General features: G+C 45.0%; 1 protein-coding gene across 4 annotated transcripts in view; it reads right to left on the bottom strand.

The window, feature by feature from the left end:
• Nucleotides 1-229: 229 nt before the first annotated feature.
• Nucleotides 230-18,386, bottom strand: part of LOC134944673 (dynein axonemal heavy chain 11-like) — a 697,358-nt gene continuing 679,201 nt past the window's right edge. For all 4 annotated transcript variants that reach the window (XM_063933444.1, XM_063933440.1, XM_063933441.1 and 1 more), the window contains 3 exons: nucleotides 16,614-16,726; nucleotides 14,703-14,843; nucleotides 230-1,446 (listed from right to left, as the gene is read on the bottom strand). In XM_063933444.1, the coding sequence (XP_063789514.1) occupies nucleotides 1,199-1,446; nucleotides 14,703-14,843; nucleotides 16,614-16,726 (502 nt within the window). In that variant the 3' untranslated portion in view covers nucleotides 230-1,198. The remainder of the gene's footprint in view (nucleotides 1,447-14,702; nucleotides 14,844-16,613; nucleotides 16,727-18,386) is intronic.

Genomic DNA, 18,386 nt, shown 5'->3' with positions numbered 1-18,386 from the left:
CGCGGGGTGACTGTGGCCGCGACCCCAGACCGCAGCGCGCCGGGCGAAGGCCCTTCTTGCCCGCACCAAGAACCGCTCCTGACTGGAGGCCACAGGAGGACAATGAGCTGGTCATGCTTGTGGCGATGTGGTCTGCATGTTAGCCTGCTGAAGCTAGCCTGGACATAAAGGGATGCACATGGTCAGCAACAATTCTGTGGCATTAACTCCACTACCCCATTCCAAAAGGTAATAGGCTACATAATGAGTTTATTCATAGAGCACTTCTCCAATAGGACTTGATGCACTTTTCAATTGAGGTAGACTTACATACTACAATAAAGGTAACAAAGCCCACTGGGGTGGACTATAACAGTTATAGTGAGGAAATACAATATCTGCCCTATTTTATTCATAATGAGAGACCAAATCTAAACAATTTGTTTCCCAGTAATCTTCAGCGCACTATGGGTTATATTTAAAGTGTGGTTTTATGGAATTGGAGATGTTGCCCATAGCAACCCGATGCTAGCTATTCTAGAAGGCGTTAGATAAATGTTAAGTACAATCTGGTTTCTATAGGCAACATCTCCACTTCTACAAACCTCCACTTTAGCAAATATGGGCCTAATTCAGATGTGGTTGGAGTAGCTATCGCTGCTGCTTACATGGAAGCAGCAGTGATAGCACTAATATGGTAATGCAGCAAGGGGCGTCATGCCACCTGCTGCATTAGTGATTTTGTGTCTTAGGACGCGAGGGATGTGCAAAACCAGCTGCCGCAGAGCCAACAAAGAGGCCAGGAAATCTGTCTTCTAACTGAGATCCTGGCCTCATCACTCCCCCCACAATGGTGGAAACACGCCTCAGTTTTGGGAAACTGTAGCCATTGCCCCCAAACAGCAGCAGACTGTTAATCCTTGACAGTCTACTGCCAATCTGCATCCAGCGTCACAGACCTATACTGTACGTGTGCGGTGTTGGTCCGGCGCATGTGCTGAGTACCAAACATTTGTATTAATGTGGCATCTGCCGCACATCTGTACACCTCTGAATTAGGCCCAATGTGGTTCAAGCATCAGGATAAACAATACAAAACAGGATAAAAACAAAATCCACATCAAACAAACAGTAGCAATTGCTACTGAAGTGTTAAATTGAGAGGGAGGTGAAGCCAGAACTATAACAACTTTGCTCAAATTTGCACAATCTTTTTGTTTTACACACTTAACAGTAAAGCAACACCAGCAAGAATCCACTTTGAAGGCCTCTCCTTGGTCTTCAAGTGAAAAGCCCAAATATAAGTTGAACCTCTCAGTTTTGTTTTGTAAACTGGGCATTCGTACATGTTTCTTGTATCTTGTCTGTCATTGGGTATAGCTCGCACAAAGATGACCGGCATAATTGGATTTGGAGACTTCAGACGTGCTTCGGCAATGTGTCCTCCCTGTATATCCCACTGAGCTCCTGCAACACCATGATACACAACAGAGTGATACTAACTTCACAATGACAGTAGCAGGCAAACAAGCTGTTTTTTAGTTACCAACATAACTATAAGAATATCCCTGCATGACCATGTGGGTTTTGTTACTAATGTGCAAAACATCTATAATTTGAAATATATTTTAATAAACTATTTTGTGTGTGTGTGTGGGGGGGGGGGGGGAGTAAAAGACTTTAATTGAACAACACACATTAGTTCATGATAGGTTATGCACTAAAGGTATTAAGCGGTCTATTTAAAAAGCATAGTGAAGAGTGGTATATCAAAATTGCAGATTTTTGCTTTATAGTTATTTTATTTGTATTTTTGAAATGCGGGATTAGTGTTTGCAGCAAAGAGCTGTCCTGGCCAGGAAACTCTCATATTTCACATTTGCGAAAGGTACCTGCATGCACCAATCAGTGTTGGAGATATCAGACTGATGCTGATTGGAAGCTGGCTATGGGAAGTGTAAGCCAACTGGGGGAAATGTGAGTTGGGAAGAGAACAGGAGGAAGAGAATGACTCTCTCCTGCTTGTCTGCAGGTAAGACGACAGTGAGACTGCAGGACTAGAATGGAGAAATGAAAAGGTTGAGAAATCAGTGATTTACCAACAATTTTCACCTAAAAAGAGAATAAAAGTATGGCTTTCTCCAGCTAAAGTGCTGGAGAGCAGCCTTTTCTGTCATTTATTAAATAGAGCCCAGGTTTTAAGGATATCCATGCTTAAGTCCAGATGGTTACATCAAATTGACTGACCTGTGCTCAAACATGGATATTCTTAAAACTTGGACTGTACTGGGAAACTGCCTTAGAGTGAAGCTTGAAAACAGTTCCCACATTTCCTTTCACTACCATCATCTGCCTCGTTCTCAGTGTACATTTGGAAATGGATAAAACACAGACCATTGCACATTTCAGATTGCCTTAGGGAATGAGCAATAAAAAAAATCAACAACCACTAAGTGGAGTTTCTCCCCGATGCTGTCCCCTCTGTAGAAGTATGAGGGCACTCTATCCCTATCAGATGCTGCTTTCAAAGTTCAAACTGTTTGAGATTATTGCCTACAGCTCAGTAGGCAGTACGGGGCACACAGTGACTTCTAGGAGAAAGTGGCCCATGAATTGAACTCTTTCACACATCTGATGTGTCTGTCAGTTATTAACACAGAACACTGGACACAGAATTAGATAGGTTAGAGCAATGGTTTCCAAATGCGGGTACCGTAGCAGTACAGGTCTTAAGTACATCCATGCTTGGCCACACAGGAGGTGACTTAATTAGTACCTCAGTCTATTTGATTTAACCATCTGTGCTGAGTCATGGATATCTTTAAAAACTGGACCGTTACAGTGCCTTGACCAAGTTTGGGAGCCTCTGGGTCAGAGTGTCTTGCACTTGTCCTTACATCCCAGCACTACTGGAGGGTAATTTTCCTTGTTAGTGCGTATGCACATCTGTTAATTGGTGTCCTCTTTTTTTTTTTTTTTACTTGAAGTACCAATCACAAGTGTCATTAACAACATAATAGGTGCCCACCACCCCCTCACACTAAAGCTAGGTACACACTATACAATTATCTGGCAGATAAGCTGCCAGTTCTGGCTGGTTGGAATGAAGATCTGGTAATGGATGAGAGCAAATGACAATCGACCATCTGCTCCCAAACACTGGAAAACGAACATACCTGTAGTTCATACAAATTAGTTAAACACAAATTTAACCAACTTGGATGACTGACAGTTTTTGTCCGTTTTCCAGTGTTTGGGAGCAAATGGTCGATTGTCATTTGCTCTCATCCATTACCAGATCTTCATTCCAACCAGCTAGATCTGGCAGATTATCTGCCAGATAATTGTATAGTGCGTACCTATCTTAAGGGCCTAATTCAGACCTGATTGCAGCAGCAAATTTGTTAGCTAATGGGCAAAACCATTTGCAGTGTAGGGGAGGCAGATAAAGGATTTTAATTACCTACCGGCAAATCCTTTTCTCGTAGTCCGTAGGGGATAATGGGAATCGATTTAGTACCATAGGGTATAGACGGGTCCACTAGGAGCCATGGGCACTATAGAAGTTTGACTAGGTGTGCTGGCTCCTCCCTCTATGCCTTTCTTACCAGACTCAGTCTAGGAAACTGTGCCCGAGGAGACGGACATACTTTGAGAGAAAGATATAGAAAAAGGAAAGTGGTGAGATTTCGAGCCAGCACAACCAGAACAAGAGGAAAGCCATGCTAACCAAACATGTAAACAGGAACAGCAACAACTGAACCAAACAAGAATACTTAACCAAGTAACAGTGCAGGAAGAACGAAGCATCGGGTGGGCGCCCAGTATCCCCTACGGACTACGAGAAAAGGATTTACCGGTAGGTAATTAAAATCCTATTTTCTCTTACGTTCTAGGGGATACGGGGAATCCATTTTGTACCATGGGGAAGTACCAAAGCTCCCAAACCAGGTGGTAGAGTGCTGATGTTCCTGCAGAACCGATTGACCAAACTGAAGTTCCTCACAGGTCAAAGTTTCAAACTTGTAAAACTTAGCAAACGTGTTCGGACCTGACCAAGTAGCTGCTCGGCAGAGCTGTAAAGCCGAGACACCCCGGGCAGCTGCCCAAGAAGAACCCAAAGACATAGTAGAGTGGGCCTGTACAGATTTTGAAACCGACAAGCCTGCCATGGAATAAGCATGCTGGATAGTGAGCCTGATCCACATGCAATTGTCTGCTTTGAAGCAGGACACCCAATTTTATTGGGATCATAGAGAACGCACAGCGAGTCAGATTTCCTGTGACAAGCTATTCTCTTCACATAAATCTTCAAAGCTCTCACAACATCCAAATACTTTGAAGTAGCAGAGGTGTCCGGAACAACCAGAACCACAATAGGTTGGTTGATGTGAACCGTGGACACTACCTTAAGAAGATATTGCTGACGAGTCCTGAGTTCAGCTCTGTCCTCATAAAAAATTAAGTAGGGTCTCTTGTATGACAACGCCCCCAACTCCAACACATGTCTCACTGAAGCCAAGGCCAACAGTGTGACGGTCTTCCACGTAAGGTACTTTACATCTACCCCCTGTAACGATTCAAAGCAGTCCGATTGGAGGAACTGCAGCACCAAATTGAGATCCCAAGGTGCCGTGGGAGGCACAAAGGGAGGTTGAATGTGCAGAACACCTTTCAAGAATGTCTGGACCTCGGAGAGAAGCCTATTATTTCTGAAAGACTGAAATCGACCTTTATGGAGCCTAGACGTAGGGCAACATCCACACCGACTGAAGAAAAAGCATGAAACGTTCCATATGAAATTCCACGGCAGAATATTGTCTGCTCTCACACCAAGAGACATATTTCTTCCAGATACGGTGGTAATGTTTAGACGTTACCCCCTTCCTGGCTTGGATCATAGTCGGGATGACCTTGTCAGGAAACCCTCTCCTGGCTAGAATCATCCATTCAACTTCCATGCCGTTAAACGTAGTCGCGGTAAGTCTTGATAGACGAACGGTCCCTGTTGCAGAAGATCCTTGCGAAGAGGTAGAGGCCACGAATCTTTGAGCAGCATCTCGAGAAGATCCGCATACCAGGCCCTCCGTGGCCAGTCCGGAGCAATGAGGATTGCTTTAACCTTTTCCCTTTTTTATTCTTTTTAGAATTCTTGGGATCAGAGGAAGTGGAGGAAACACATACACCAGCTGGTAGACCCACGGGATTGTCAGGGCATCTACCGCCACTGCTTGGGGGTCTCTTGCCCTGGAACAATACCGCTTGAGCTTCTTGTTGAGTCGAGAGGCCATCTTGTCGATTTGTGGATATACCCACCGTCGCGTCAGCCACCGGAACACCTCTGGGTGAAGGCCCCATTCCCCCGGGTGCAGGTCATGTATGCTGAGGAAATCTGCTTCCCAGTTGTCTACTCCCAGAATGAAGACCGCCGACAATGCCACGGCGTGTTTTTCCACCCAGAGGAGAATTCTTGACACCACTGACATTGCGGCTCTGCTTTTCGTTCCGCCCTGCCGGTTTATGTATGTCACTGCCATCACATGGCCTGATTCTGAAGAAGAAATGAGGCCTGTCGAAGGGCGTTGTAGATAGCCCCGAGTTCCAGGATGTTTATTGGCAGGACAACTTGACCATCTTCCCTGAAACTGCACCCCCTGGGTGACTGCGCCCCAACCTCTGAGACTTGCGTTTCTGGTAAGCAAAATCCAATTCCGAACCCCGAACCTCGACTAGGTGAGAATTTTGTAACCACCACAGGAGGGAGCTCTGGCAATAGACGAATCCTCTGGTGCATGTGAAGATGCGATCTGGACCATTTGTCCAACAGATACAGCTGGAAGGGCCTCGCATGAAACCTTCCATACTGAATTGCCTCGTAAAGAGGCCACCATTTTCCCCAGAAGGTGTATGTAGAGATGCACCGAGATCCCGGCTGGCTTCAGGACAGCCCAAACCATCAATTGGATTACCATTGCCTTTTCCAAGGGAAGAAATACTGTCTAATACTCTGTGTCCAGTATCATTTCCAGGAAATGAAGCCTCTGCGTTGGTTCTAGGTGAGATTTTGGTAGGTTCAGAATCCACCCGTGATCCAGCAGTAGACTGGTTGAGAGACCAATGTTCTCCAACAACTGCTCCCTATAAGATCATCCAGGTACGGAATTATGTTCACTCCATGTTTGCAGAGAAGTAACATCTCTGCCATCACTTTGGTGAACACCCTCGGTGCCATGTAGAGACCAAATGACAGGGCCTGGAACTGGTAGTGACAGTCCTGCAGTGCAAACTGGAGAAAAGCCTGATGAGGCGGCCAGATCGGAATGTGAATGTACACAACCTTGATATCCAGAGATACTAGGAATTCCCCCTTCTCTAGACCTGAGATCACTGCTCTCAAAAGACTCCATCTTGAATTTGAACACTATTAAGTATGGGTTCAACAACCTGAGGTTCAGAATCGGTCTTACTGAACCGTCTGACTTCGGCACTACAAACAAGCTGGAATAGTACCCCTTGTTGACCTGGGTCTGTAACAGTTTCTGAATGGCGTCCTATAAGGTTATTCTTGACTTTTGTGAAACTGGTAAGCCTGATTTGAAGAATCTGTGAGGTAGGAGCTCCTGGAACTCCAGTCTGTAGCCCTGGGAGATAAGGTCTATGACCCAGGGATCCAGGCATGGTGTTGTCCAGATGTGTTGAAGAATTTTAGCCGGGCTCCCTCTTGCCAGTCCTCCAGGCATCGCAGTCCACTGTCATGCTGAAGGTTTTGAGGAAGCAGAGCCTGAGCCCTGTTCCTGTGAACCAGCAGTCGCTGGTTTGCGTGGTTTTCCTCTAGCATCTCTGGCGATGGTAGAAGAACCTCTGGCCTTGCCCCTAAACTTGGCAGTCCGAAAGGACTGTAAATTGGGTTCTGAGTAAGCCTTCCTAGCTGGGGGAGCTGCAGAAGGTAGGTATGTGGACTTACTCGCAGTAGCTTTGGAGATCCACTTGTCTAGTTCGTCTGTGAAAGGTAGGCCTTCCACACCTTTCCTGGAGTCCGCATCCGCAGTCCACTGGCATAGCCATAAGCCCCTGCACGCTGACATTGCCATAGCTCAGAGGTTCTCAAACTCGGTCCTCTGGGGCACACACAGTGCATGTTTTGCAGGTCTCCTCACAGAATCGCAAGTGAAATAATTAGCTCCACCTGTGGACCTTTTAAAATGTGTCAGTGAGTAATTAATACACCTGTGGATCTGCTGGGTTACCTGCAAAACATGCACTGTGTGTGCCCCCGAGGACCGAGTTTGAGAACCTCTGCCATAGCTGTAGTGTGTGCATTAAGCAAGCCTATCTCTTTTATGACTTCCACCATAAAGTGCTGTATGTGTTGCAGGGGCAAAACAATCTCCACTTGAGATAAAGTATCTATCCCCTCAGGTTACCTGACCATTTAGCAATGGCTTGCGTAATCCACCCAGATGCTATAGTGGGTCTTTGGGCCACCCCAGCAGCTGTATACAAAGATTTGAGCGTAGTCTCAATTTTGCGATCAGCCGCGTCTTTTAGGGATTTTACCAGGGTTTCACAACTGCGCCTGAATGATAATAGTGTTAATATTATGAAAATAAGGACAGTAAATGGGATATAAATGTTTAATCTACTATTATAAGTAATTCAAAGCCATAGTTTGCATACATGCAAACTGATGAAGAGAAATAAGTAAATAAAATAAAATAATAATACTACAGGTAAGTGCAAACAAAAAATAAATAATATATGATTATATGGTATAAGGTAGGTCAAATGAAAATTCTGAGTCCAAAGTCTAGTGCAAATAGAGTGTGGCGTCCCACCTCTTTGATTACACTTATGTAGTTCTGCACTAAGTGGAATAATACAACACAATCCCAATGGGAATGGAAGCTCTTATAATAAGTTGGAACTTGGGGTTAGGGAGTCCGTTATAGATGTTAAAAGTTCTCCTCTTTTTAGAGGCAGGTTCTGGTCCGGCCGCGGTAACAACACTAAGGGGTACCCCTGACTGGATAGCGGGGGGACAAGGTGACCAGGGGACAAGTTAACTATTTGCTCCGGAGTTACTGCTTGTCACCTCTGCCACGGTCGGCGGGAGGCGCCTGCATCCACAGACGTCCACCGCCCTCCGGGTCCGAGGGACGCAGTTGTGTCTCTGGGGGGAAGGTAGCGCTGGCTTAGGGACCCACAAAGAGACTGTCCGCCGCGCATATCCCCTCTTACGGAGCTTTTACCTTATCTCCTGTGCTTGAATCCCGACGTCCGCTTCCACTGCTTCGCTCGGTCTTCCTTGCGGCTGTTGATCGGTACTCTGCTCCCTGGTCTCGCACCTATCGGCCACATGACTTGATCTTCCTGCGTAGTACCTCCTATGTCTGTGGTGTGTTTCGTATAGAAGTTGTTATAGAGCTCCGCTGTCTTGTATATGTGGACACTGATTATAGAAGTGGAAGTTTTATGTTTTTCCTCCAACGCGTGTCGACCCGTCTGGGTCTTCCTCAGGGAGTCCTTGAATGACATCTTTGTTGAGGGCTATTTATGCCCATACTTGATTACATCATATAAGTGGGTGTGTACCATGGTTCTTCCCACGAACCACATGAATGGCTACACAATAAGTTAATAAAAAGGTTCTGGTCCGGCCGCTGTAACAACACTAAGGGGTACCCCTGACTGGATAGCGGGGGGACAAGGTAACCAGGGGACAAGTTAACTATTTGCTCCGGACTTACCGCTTGTCACCTCTGCCACGGATGGCGGGAGGCGCCTGCATCCACAGACGTCCACCGCCCGCCCGTTTCTTCAGACACTCCCGCGTTTTTCCCAGAAACGGCAGCGTTTTTTCACACACACCCATAAAACGGTCAGTTTCCGCCCAGAAACACCCACTTCCTGTCAATCACACTCCGATCACCAGAACAAAGAAAATTCCTCGTAATGCCGTGAGTAAAATACCTAACTGTTGAGTAAAATAACTAAGCGCATGCGCTCTGCGAACATTGCGCATGCGCAGTAAGCGACTAATCGCAAAATAGAGAAAATCGGCAACGAGCGAACAACTCGGAATGAGGGCCTTAGTGCAGAACTACATAAGTGTAATTAAAGAGGTGGGACGCCACACTCTATTTGCACTAGACTTTGGACTCAGAATTTTCATTTGACCTACCTTATACCATATAATCATATATTATTTATTTTTTGTTTGCACTTACCTGTAGTATTATTATTTTATTTTATTTACTTATTTCTCTTTCTTCATCAGTTTGCATGTATGCAAACTATGGCTTTGTATTACTTATAATAGTAGATCAAACATTTATATCCTATTTACTGTCCTTTTTTTCATAATATTAACACCATTATCATTCAGGCGCAGTTGTGAAACCCTGGTAACGTCATTTATTAATTTAACGTCAATTCACGTATTGCTGCCACCCTCCAAATATCTAGATAAGTAGAGCGCTGGTTACATTTGTATCTTACTAGCGTCTTTTAGGGAGGCTGCACCTGGGACAGGCAATACAATTTTTCCTGGAGACTGATGCATCCACTATCGGTGGATTCTCCCATTTTTTCCAACTGTTTTGGGATTTTAAATTTCATAAACTTCTGGATTAACCCACGGTTCTTCAAACTGGGTATTGAGTTCCTTTGACACAGGAAAAGAAGCAGAGGATTTCTTCTTTATATAAAAATAAGATTCCTCACTCTCCTCTGTCACCTTATCAGGGATATTCAGAACTTCTCTGATAGCATCTATGAGAGCCTCTATTCCATACTTGCCTACCTGACCCTCTCCATGAGGGAGAAAATGCTCTTTTCCTGGACTTTCCTGATAATGTATGATTGCCATCACCTGTGGTGAAACACTTTTCTTATCAATTAACTAGCTCACCACAGGTGATGGCAATCATACATTACCAGGAAAGTCCAGGAACAGAGCATTTTCTCCCTCATGGAGAGGGTAGGGTAGGCAAGTATGCTCTATTCCCTGCGACAGAGTACCCTCTCCCACCTCTGAGTCCACCTCACCCTCCTCCATTTCTGACCCCTCATCATCAGAGTCAGAGTGCAGGATATGTGCCAAAGTATGTTTTTGCGGAGAAATGGCAGGGGACTGAGACGCTGGTTTGGGTACTGAGTCTTTTTTCATAAACTCAGTTATAGATTGTCTTAATCACAGGTTCTCAATCTCGGTCCTCAGGACCCCACACAGTGCATGTTTTGCAGGTAGACTAGTAGGTGCAGAGGTGTATTAAATACTCACAGACACATTTTAAAAGGTCCACAGGTGGAGTCAATTATTTAACTTGTGATTCTGTGAGGAGACCTGCAAAACATGCACTGTGTGGGGTCCTGAGTACCGAGTTTGAGAACCTATGGTCTTAAGTATTGCGTCTCTTTCTCATTCCGAGATTCTGGCCCACTAGCCTGGGAAGGGATACTACACTGAGTACACACTAGTGAACCCCCCTGGGGAAGCGGAACACTGTCTTACATGAAACACACTTTTTGCCTGACATACTGTAACAGTGACAGCACACACACACAGAAAAAGGTTAAATGCACAATTAACCCACAAAGAACCCTTCCAGGGAAACACAGAGAGAATATGGAACCAGCACATGGCGCCCTTATCGCTAATGCCAAGCTTAGCCGGGTTGCAGACTAAGTACCTAGATTAGGGACTTAGTACACTACGAAAATCACTCCCCCCCTGCTATGACCCCCTGGTACCACTGAGGTAATCTGGAGTCTCTCCGGAGGAGCTGCGTTTCCCTGTTAGTCAGCATCTGTGTCTGCTGCAGTAGGGAATATGGCGCTTGTGAGCTGCTGGATCCGCTCATAGTGAAGGCCTGCCCCTTCAATGGCACGTGGTCTTCCCGCTCTTTTTTATACTGGCAGTATGAGTCTATGTGCATAAAATGTAGACAGACTCCTTTTATGGCTTTGGTGCCAGTCTGGGTACTGTGTACACTAATGTACACAGTCAGGAGACGCAGTCCACCCCGTTTAGAAGCCGTGCATCTCCGTACCCTAATGCTGCACTAATGGCCGGCGACTCGATAATCTTAGTACTAACCACTCTTCTTTCTTCTGGCTCTGTTTGGGGTGGGGGCGTGCTGTGGGAGTGTATGCTCGCCGTGGTGGGGCTTGCGAATAGTTCCCTCAGGAGCTAGTGTCCTGTCAGTGGGGAACGGGACCATTAACCCTGAGAGAGGTTGCTCCGTCCCCCCCCCCTAAGTCCCACGAAGCAGGCAGGCTGGTGCCATCCAGACCTGCCTGAAAATAACAAACGTATAAAATAAATGCAGAAAACTCTTCAGGAGCTTCCAGAGATGTGACCGGCTCATCCGGGCACATTTTCAAAACTGAATCTGGTAGGAGGGGCATAGAGAGAGGAGCCAGCACACCTAGTCAAACTTCTATAGTGCCCATGGTTCCTAGTGGACCCATCTATACCCCATGGTACTAAATGGATTTCCAGTATCCCTTATGATGTAAGAGAAATAACGTGCAGAGAGAGTTAGATTTGGGTGGGGTGTGTTCAAACTGAAATCTAAATTGCAGTGTAAAAATAAAGCAGCCAGTATTTACCCTGCACAGAAACAATATAATCCACCCAAATCTAACTCTCTCTGCATATGTTATATCTGCCCCTCCTGCAGTGCACAATGGCCCTCATTCCGTGTTGATCGCTCGCTAGCTACTTTTAACAGCATTGCAAACGCTAGGCCGCCGCCCTCTGGGAGTGTATCTTTGCTTAGCAGAATAGCGAACGAAAGATTAGCAGAATTGCTCGAAAAACTTTTCCTGCAGTTTCTGAGTAGCTCCAGACCTACTCCTAGATTGCGTTCACCTCAGTCCGTTTAGTTCCTGGTTTGACGTCACAAACACGCCCTGCGTTCAGCCAGCCACTCCTCCGTTTCTCCAGCCACTCCTCCGTTTCTCCAGCCACTCCTGCGTTTTTTCTTGGCACGCCTGCGTTTTTTAGCACACTCCCTGAAAACGCTGAGTTGCCGCCCAGAAACACCCACTTCCTGTCAATCACACTACAAACACTCGAGCGACTGAAAAGCGTCGCTCGAGCTTGTGTAAAAGTACAAAGTTTTGTGTGAAAGTACTTAGCGCATGCGCGCTAAGTACCATGCGCATGCGCAGAATTGCCGATTTTTCACCTGATCGCTGCGCTGCGAAAAACGGCAGCGAGTTATCAACTCGGAATGAGGGCCATGGTTTTGCCCATTAGCTAACAGATTTGCTGCTGCGATCAGGTCTGAATTAGGCCCTACGTCCAGGAGTGTGGACTATGGGGGTAATTCTGAGTTGATCGCAGCAGGAACTTTGTTAGCAGTTAGGCAAAACCATGTGCACTGCAGGGGAGGCAGATATAACATGTGCAGAGAGAGTAAGATTTGGGTGGGGTGTATTCAAACTGAAATCTAAATTGCAGTGTAAAAATAAAGCAGCCAGTATTTACAAGAGATGAGCGGGTTCGGTTTTACTCGGTTCTCAAAACGGCATCTTATTGGCTCACGGGTGTCACGTGTTTTGGATAGCCAATAGAAAAAATCCGGATAAAACCGAACTGGCGTACATTCTGGCGATAAATCCGAACCCGCTCATCTATAGTATTTACCCTGCACAAAAACAAAATAACCCACCCAAATCTAACTCTCTCTGCACATGTTATATCTGCCCCCCTGCAGTGCACATGGGGGGTCATTCCGAGTTGTTCGCTCGTTGCCGCAACGGAGCGATTAAGGCAAAAATTCACATGCGCATGGTTCGCAGTGCGCATGCGGTTAGTATTTTAACTCAAAACTTAGTAGATTTACTCACGCCCGCACGAAGATTTTTCATCGTTGAAGTGATCGGAGTGTGATTGACAGGAAGTGGGTGTTTCTGGGCGGAAACTGGCCGTTTTCTGGGAGTGTGCGGAAAAACGCAGGCGTGCCAGGGAAAAACGTGGGAGTGTCTGGAGAAACGGGGGAGTGGCTGGTCGGACGCTGGGCGTGTGTGTGACGTCAAACCAGGAACGAAACGGCCTGAGCTGATCGCTATTTGTGAGTAGGTCTGGAGCTACTCAGAAACTGCTAAGAAATTTCTTTTCGCTATTCTGCGAATCTTTCGTTCGCAATTCTGCTAAGCTAAGATACACTCCCAGAGGGCGGCGGCTTAGCGTGTGCAATGTTGCTAAAAGCAGCTAGCGAGCGAACAACTCGGAATCACCCCCCATGGTTTTGCCCAATTGCTAACAAACTTGCTGCTACGATCAACTCAGAATTACCCCCTATGTAGCTGTCCTTCTTTGCACCCATGTACCTGCTGTGTATTTATTTTGTATTTATTTTTTAACTCATTCCTTTTAGAAACCCATTGTAGTGGATAATGGAGAATTTGGAGAATGTATATAAAGCATTATAGCACTACAGGTATCGTAAAAAAATGTCTGTATGAGCATAGTGTAGTTTGTTTCTGTCAATATACACTTACAATACGTATTACCACCCCCTTTCCACTGCTCCGATCCCCGCTGCTCATCCCATCCCTTCACTCCAAATGGTCCATCCTGACCTGCCCACTCTGATCCATCCTGCCGCCCCCACTGTTCTGTTTCGCCCTTCCGCTACCATATTTATCCCATTCCTGGTGGCTGGCTGGACCCTCTTTTCCTGCGCAGCTAGGACTGTGCCATCTCCCTAGCAGTGGGAACCATCGGAGCACATGCATGTTGCAGACGGGACAGATTTTAGCAAACTATTATATAGATATAGAAGAGTATGTCTGCTTAGTGTATGTAAGAGTTTATCTCCTTAAAGGAATGAAAATAGTTAACTTAGCTCTGTAATTGGTGTTAACAGCAATGTATGTGAGCAAAAAAATAATAATGTTAGATTAGTTGGATAATAAAAGAATATATAATTTAATATTCTATCTGTTTTGTGTAATTGGAATAGGATGTACAGTATGAATGAATGTGTGTGAGTATAAAAGGTAATTACAAGACAAGGGGAAGCTAAACATTGGTTGTAGAGCCTTCTAAAGTGTGTTATGGAGCTGAGCAGGAGCAATGGGGTTTAGGGGGAAGTAAAAATGCTTTATGACTGACATGAGGTTACTCATTCCCCTCACTGAGGATTGGTGGCCATTGCCCAAATAAGGGACCTGCAAGTGGTTCTGTCACCTAGAGCGCAAGGCAACTGTTTCCACTCTGCGGGGATCCCCCACTATATAGAAAGGTACAAGTCACAGTCCTTAAAATGTGCCTGTGCCCATCTTCCTGCTCACAGTTCTTGTGTGATGTTATGGTGTCACCTGTGCCAGGGGCCAGGAGGCAGAGGTTGATGTTTACGACCAATGGTCACCACCATTGATGTTCTGGCATTGATACTGCACCATCTATGGTGGAACCCCACTTGCCATTGGTCATAAACCATCAAGTGTTGTGAACAATCGATAGTCGATGGGCATCCATACTTCTAGGGTTCCAATGGAAGGGAGAGCTTCTGGGACACTCCGTGGTCATGGGTCAGCCCTGGACTAAGTGATATCTAACTATACTTCGTGCAAACATAGGTGAACAGCACACTTCTCAACTGTCCCAATTTGTGGATCGTGATTTTACCCTTACCTTGGCAGGATGGAATGATAGGGATGGAATAAAAAGTGATGGACTAAGTAAGAAAAATCTCGCACACTCCTACCTTCCAAGTACAATCCGTAGATGTATGCTCCTTCCCTGGCTGGCTGTGAAAATTCCTCCTTGTATTTCTTCATTACATCAACAGTGAGATGCATCTTATCCAGGGGCCATTCATTTTTCCGAGCTAAACTTTGCATGACAGCTGCAAGAATTGTTTTTAGTTGAATAATATAATTCGCAAATTGGTTCTTTTTATAATCACTCAGCATCTGTAACCACCGAGCTAAACACCAGTTTGCAAGATATGATATTCCCATAAATGTATGTTTCATAGTTAGATAAATGGCATGAGTGAAATAAAGCAGTATAAGTAAGAGAGCTTATTTCCAACCGCCATACTCATTTCTCAGATCATTATGCAACTTCAATGTATTGGAAGCAGACAATTTCAATTTTATTCATTTACTTTGTTTCTTTTTATTTTTTACCAGGAGACAAAACATTTAAAGCGATAGTGGAACATACTGGGATTTGGAGATTGCCAAGTGTTACAAAGTGAGGTGGCCTCAGGGTTGGACTGGCCCACAGGGGTACAGGAGAAACCACCGGTGGGCCCTACTGCCTGGGGGCCCACCCATTCCTCTAGGGATCAGGTTTCAGACTGTACTGTTACTAATCTAGTACATTATCATGCATGCACTACAGTATTTACTGTATATACCCGGTGGGCCCTACATGCCCCAGTCCGACACTGGGTGGCCTGCTCCATAGAAAGCAGTAGCATCCAAAATACTTTCCAGCTGTTCTAGAACTACAATTCCCAGCATAGCCTCATCATCGACCCTATAGGGTGGTGCATTTTCTGAAAACTGTTCAAGTCTTCTTATAATATAAACATTTGAAATGTAAATATTTTAAGTAAGGCTGTTATGCTTATACCAAAGCTTGTCGTTGGGAAAATCATGTCGGACCAGCCATAACAATTACTAAAGGTGCATACACACTTGCCAAGAAAGTAAACGACGTCGCTCATTTTCATCCTTCCTGAGTGACGTCATTTTCTTTCTCAGCAAGTGTGTCTGCCGACGAGCGATGCGTGGCCACACGGGTCATTAACGACAATCACTGTCGCCCGTACATGCAGCTCAATTTGGACTGTCAACCAGAAGCTGCATGCACGGCTCGGCCGTGGCATGACGTCACTGAGCGAAATGGTCATCATATCGCTCAGTGTGTGCGCACTGCCACCGACCGCACCAGCCCGGGTGGGAAACACTAGGCGACGTCGCTCATCGAGCACATCGCCTAGTGTGTAACTGCCATAAGAGTGAGGTTATCCTGCTTGCTCTCACTGCTTATGCTTTCCTTTTCCCAGTGCATGGCTATGGGTATCATTTGGAAGCATGGATAAAACTTTAGTTTACTCCCGGAACTGCAAGTAGCTGAGCCAATGAACTTTAACTGTTTGTAGCATTCGCCATAAAAAAAAATCCAATATCCATAATTTCCTAAAATACAGTTAAAATTGTAATACTAGTTTACATGTTTGTAAAGCTTTTTGTATTTTTATTATTATTATTATTATTATTACTATTACTCAAGGCAACATTAGTTTCTGAAAGTCACATCGGGTGTGCATTAACTTACAGCATACACCACTATGCAGATTTTATATATGTGCATCAATTAATCAGTTCCATCACTTTAATGGACAAATCTAATACCCTGAAGTACAATAAAATATGTATACATCATTTAATAAAAATATTCTAAAATGGCAAACATGCATTGAATGATGATAAAGCATGGAGGAAAAAAATAATTGTTTATGGCACACAGTTAAGCAGTTCTGGTAATCATGTTGAAAAATACAATATTTATTCATTAGATCAAATTTAATGAGCCCTCCTGGCAGTAATTATAAAAATTACTGTAGCAGTAAATTACTAATGAGTTGTGATGTGCTCCCTACCTGTGAGGAAGGACTGGGGGTTGAAAAAGCCTGATATCCAGACGACACTTGGGAGACAAAGATCTTGAGTCCAGGAGTCTAGTTCCCGGCAGCGAAGGAGCAGGTCGCTATACCTAGAGAGCAAGGAAAAGGAAACCCTCAATTCAGCTGTAGTTCAGCAGCTGGAGACCTTCAGATTGTCTAGCCGTTCTTTTTTTTTAATAATGAAAATGACATAAAAAGAATAAAAAGCCTCTTACCCGGGTATCAATTAAATTCCTTTGTGAAGTTGAAATAATAATAATACTAATTACGTAAAGTATATTATTTGCACAAGTGCCATTATTATGGGTATATTTTAAATATATTATTCATTTATAAAGCATTTTAAAAGAAAGTAATACATTAAGAGCCGCCTCTCATTTTAACGTTTGTCCTCATCATTTACAAATTGTAACCTAGTATAGACAAAATACTGTACATTAAGCATTACACGTGTAACCAAGTTTATAGAACTTAGAAAAGTTTTGAAAGCTCTAGAACAAGTTAAGGGACTCATGGGGTGATTCAGACCTGATCGTAGCTGTGTTAAAAAATAAGAATTTACTCACCGGTAATTCTATTTCTCGTAGTCCGTAGTGGATGCTGGGAACTCCGTAAGGACCATGGGGAATAGCGGGCTCCGAAGGAGGCTGGGCACTGTAGAAAGATTTATGACTACCTGGTGTGCACTGGCTCCTCCCACTATGACCCTCCTCCAAGCCTCAGTTAGGACACTGTGCCCGGACGAGCAGACATAATAAGGAAGGATTTAGAATCCCGGGTAAGACTCTTACCAGCCACACCAATCACACCGTACAACTCGTGATACTATATCCAGTTTGACAGTATGAAAACAACTGAGCCTCTCAACAGATGGCTCAACAATAACCCTTTAGTTAACAATAACTATTTACAAGTATTGCAGACAATCCGCACTTGGGATGGGCGCCCAGCATCCACTACGGACTACGAGAAATAGAATTACCGGTGAGTAAATTCTTATTTTCTCTAACGTCCTAGTGGATGCTGGGAACTCCGTAAGGACCATGGGGATTATACCAAAGCTCCCAAACGGGCGGGAGAGTGCGGATGACTCTGTAGCACCGAATGAGAGAACTCCAGGTCCTCCTCAGCCAGGGTATCAAATTTGTAGAATTTTGCAAACGTGTTTGCCCCTGACCAAGTAGCTGCTCGGCAAAGTTGTAAAGCCGAGACCCCTCGGGCAGCCGCCCAAGATGAGCCCACCTTCCTTGTGGAATGGGCATTTACAGATTTTGGCTGTGGTATGCCTGCCACAGAATGTGCAAGCTGAATTGTACTACAAATCCAGCGAGCAATAGACTGCTTAGAAGCAGGAGCACCCAGCTTGTTGGGTGCATACAGGATAAACAGCGAGTCAGAGTTTCTGACTCCAGCCGTCCTGGAAACATATATTTTCAGGGCCCTGACAACGTCTAGCAACTTGGAGTCCTCCAATTCACTAGTAGCCGCCGGCACCACAATAGGCTGGTTCAGGTGAAACGCTGACACCACCTTAGGAAGAAATTGGGGACGAGTCCTCAATTCTGCCCTATCCATATGGAAAATCAGATAAGGGCTTTTACATGATAAAGCTGCCAATTCTGACACTCGCCTGGCTGAAGCCAAGGCCAATAACATGACCACTTTCCACGTGAGATATTTTAGATCCACGGTTTTTAGTGGCTCAAACCAATGTGATTTTAAGAAAACTCAACACCACGTTGAGATCCC

Source organism: Pseudophryne corroboree, chromosome 7 (genome assembly GCF_028390025.1).
Source record: "Pseudophryne corroboree isolate aPseCor3 chromosome 7, aPseCor3.hap2, whole genome shotgun sequence".
Taxonomy (NCBI): domain Eukaryota; kingdom Metazoa; phylum Chordata; class Amphibia; order Anura; family Myobatrachidae; genus Pseudophryne; species Pseudophryne corroboree.
Note: the sequence above shows the minus strand (reverse complement) of the source record. Positions and strands in the feature narration are given on the sequence as shown.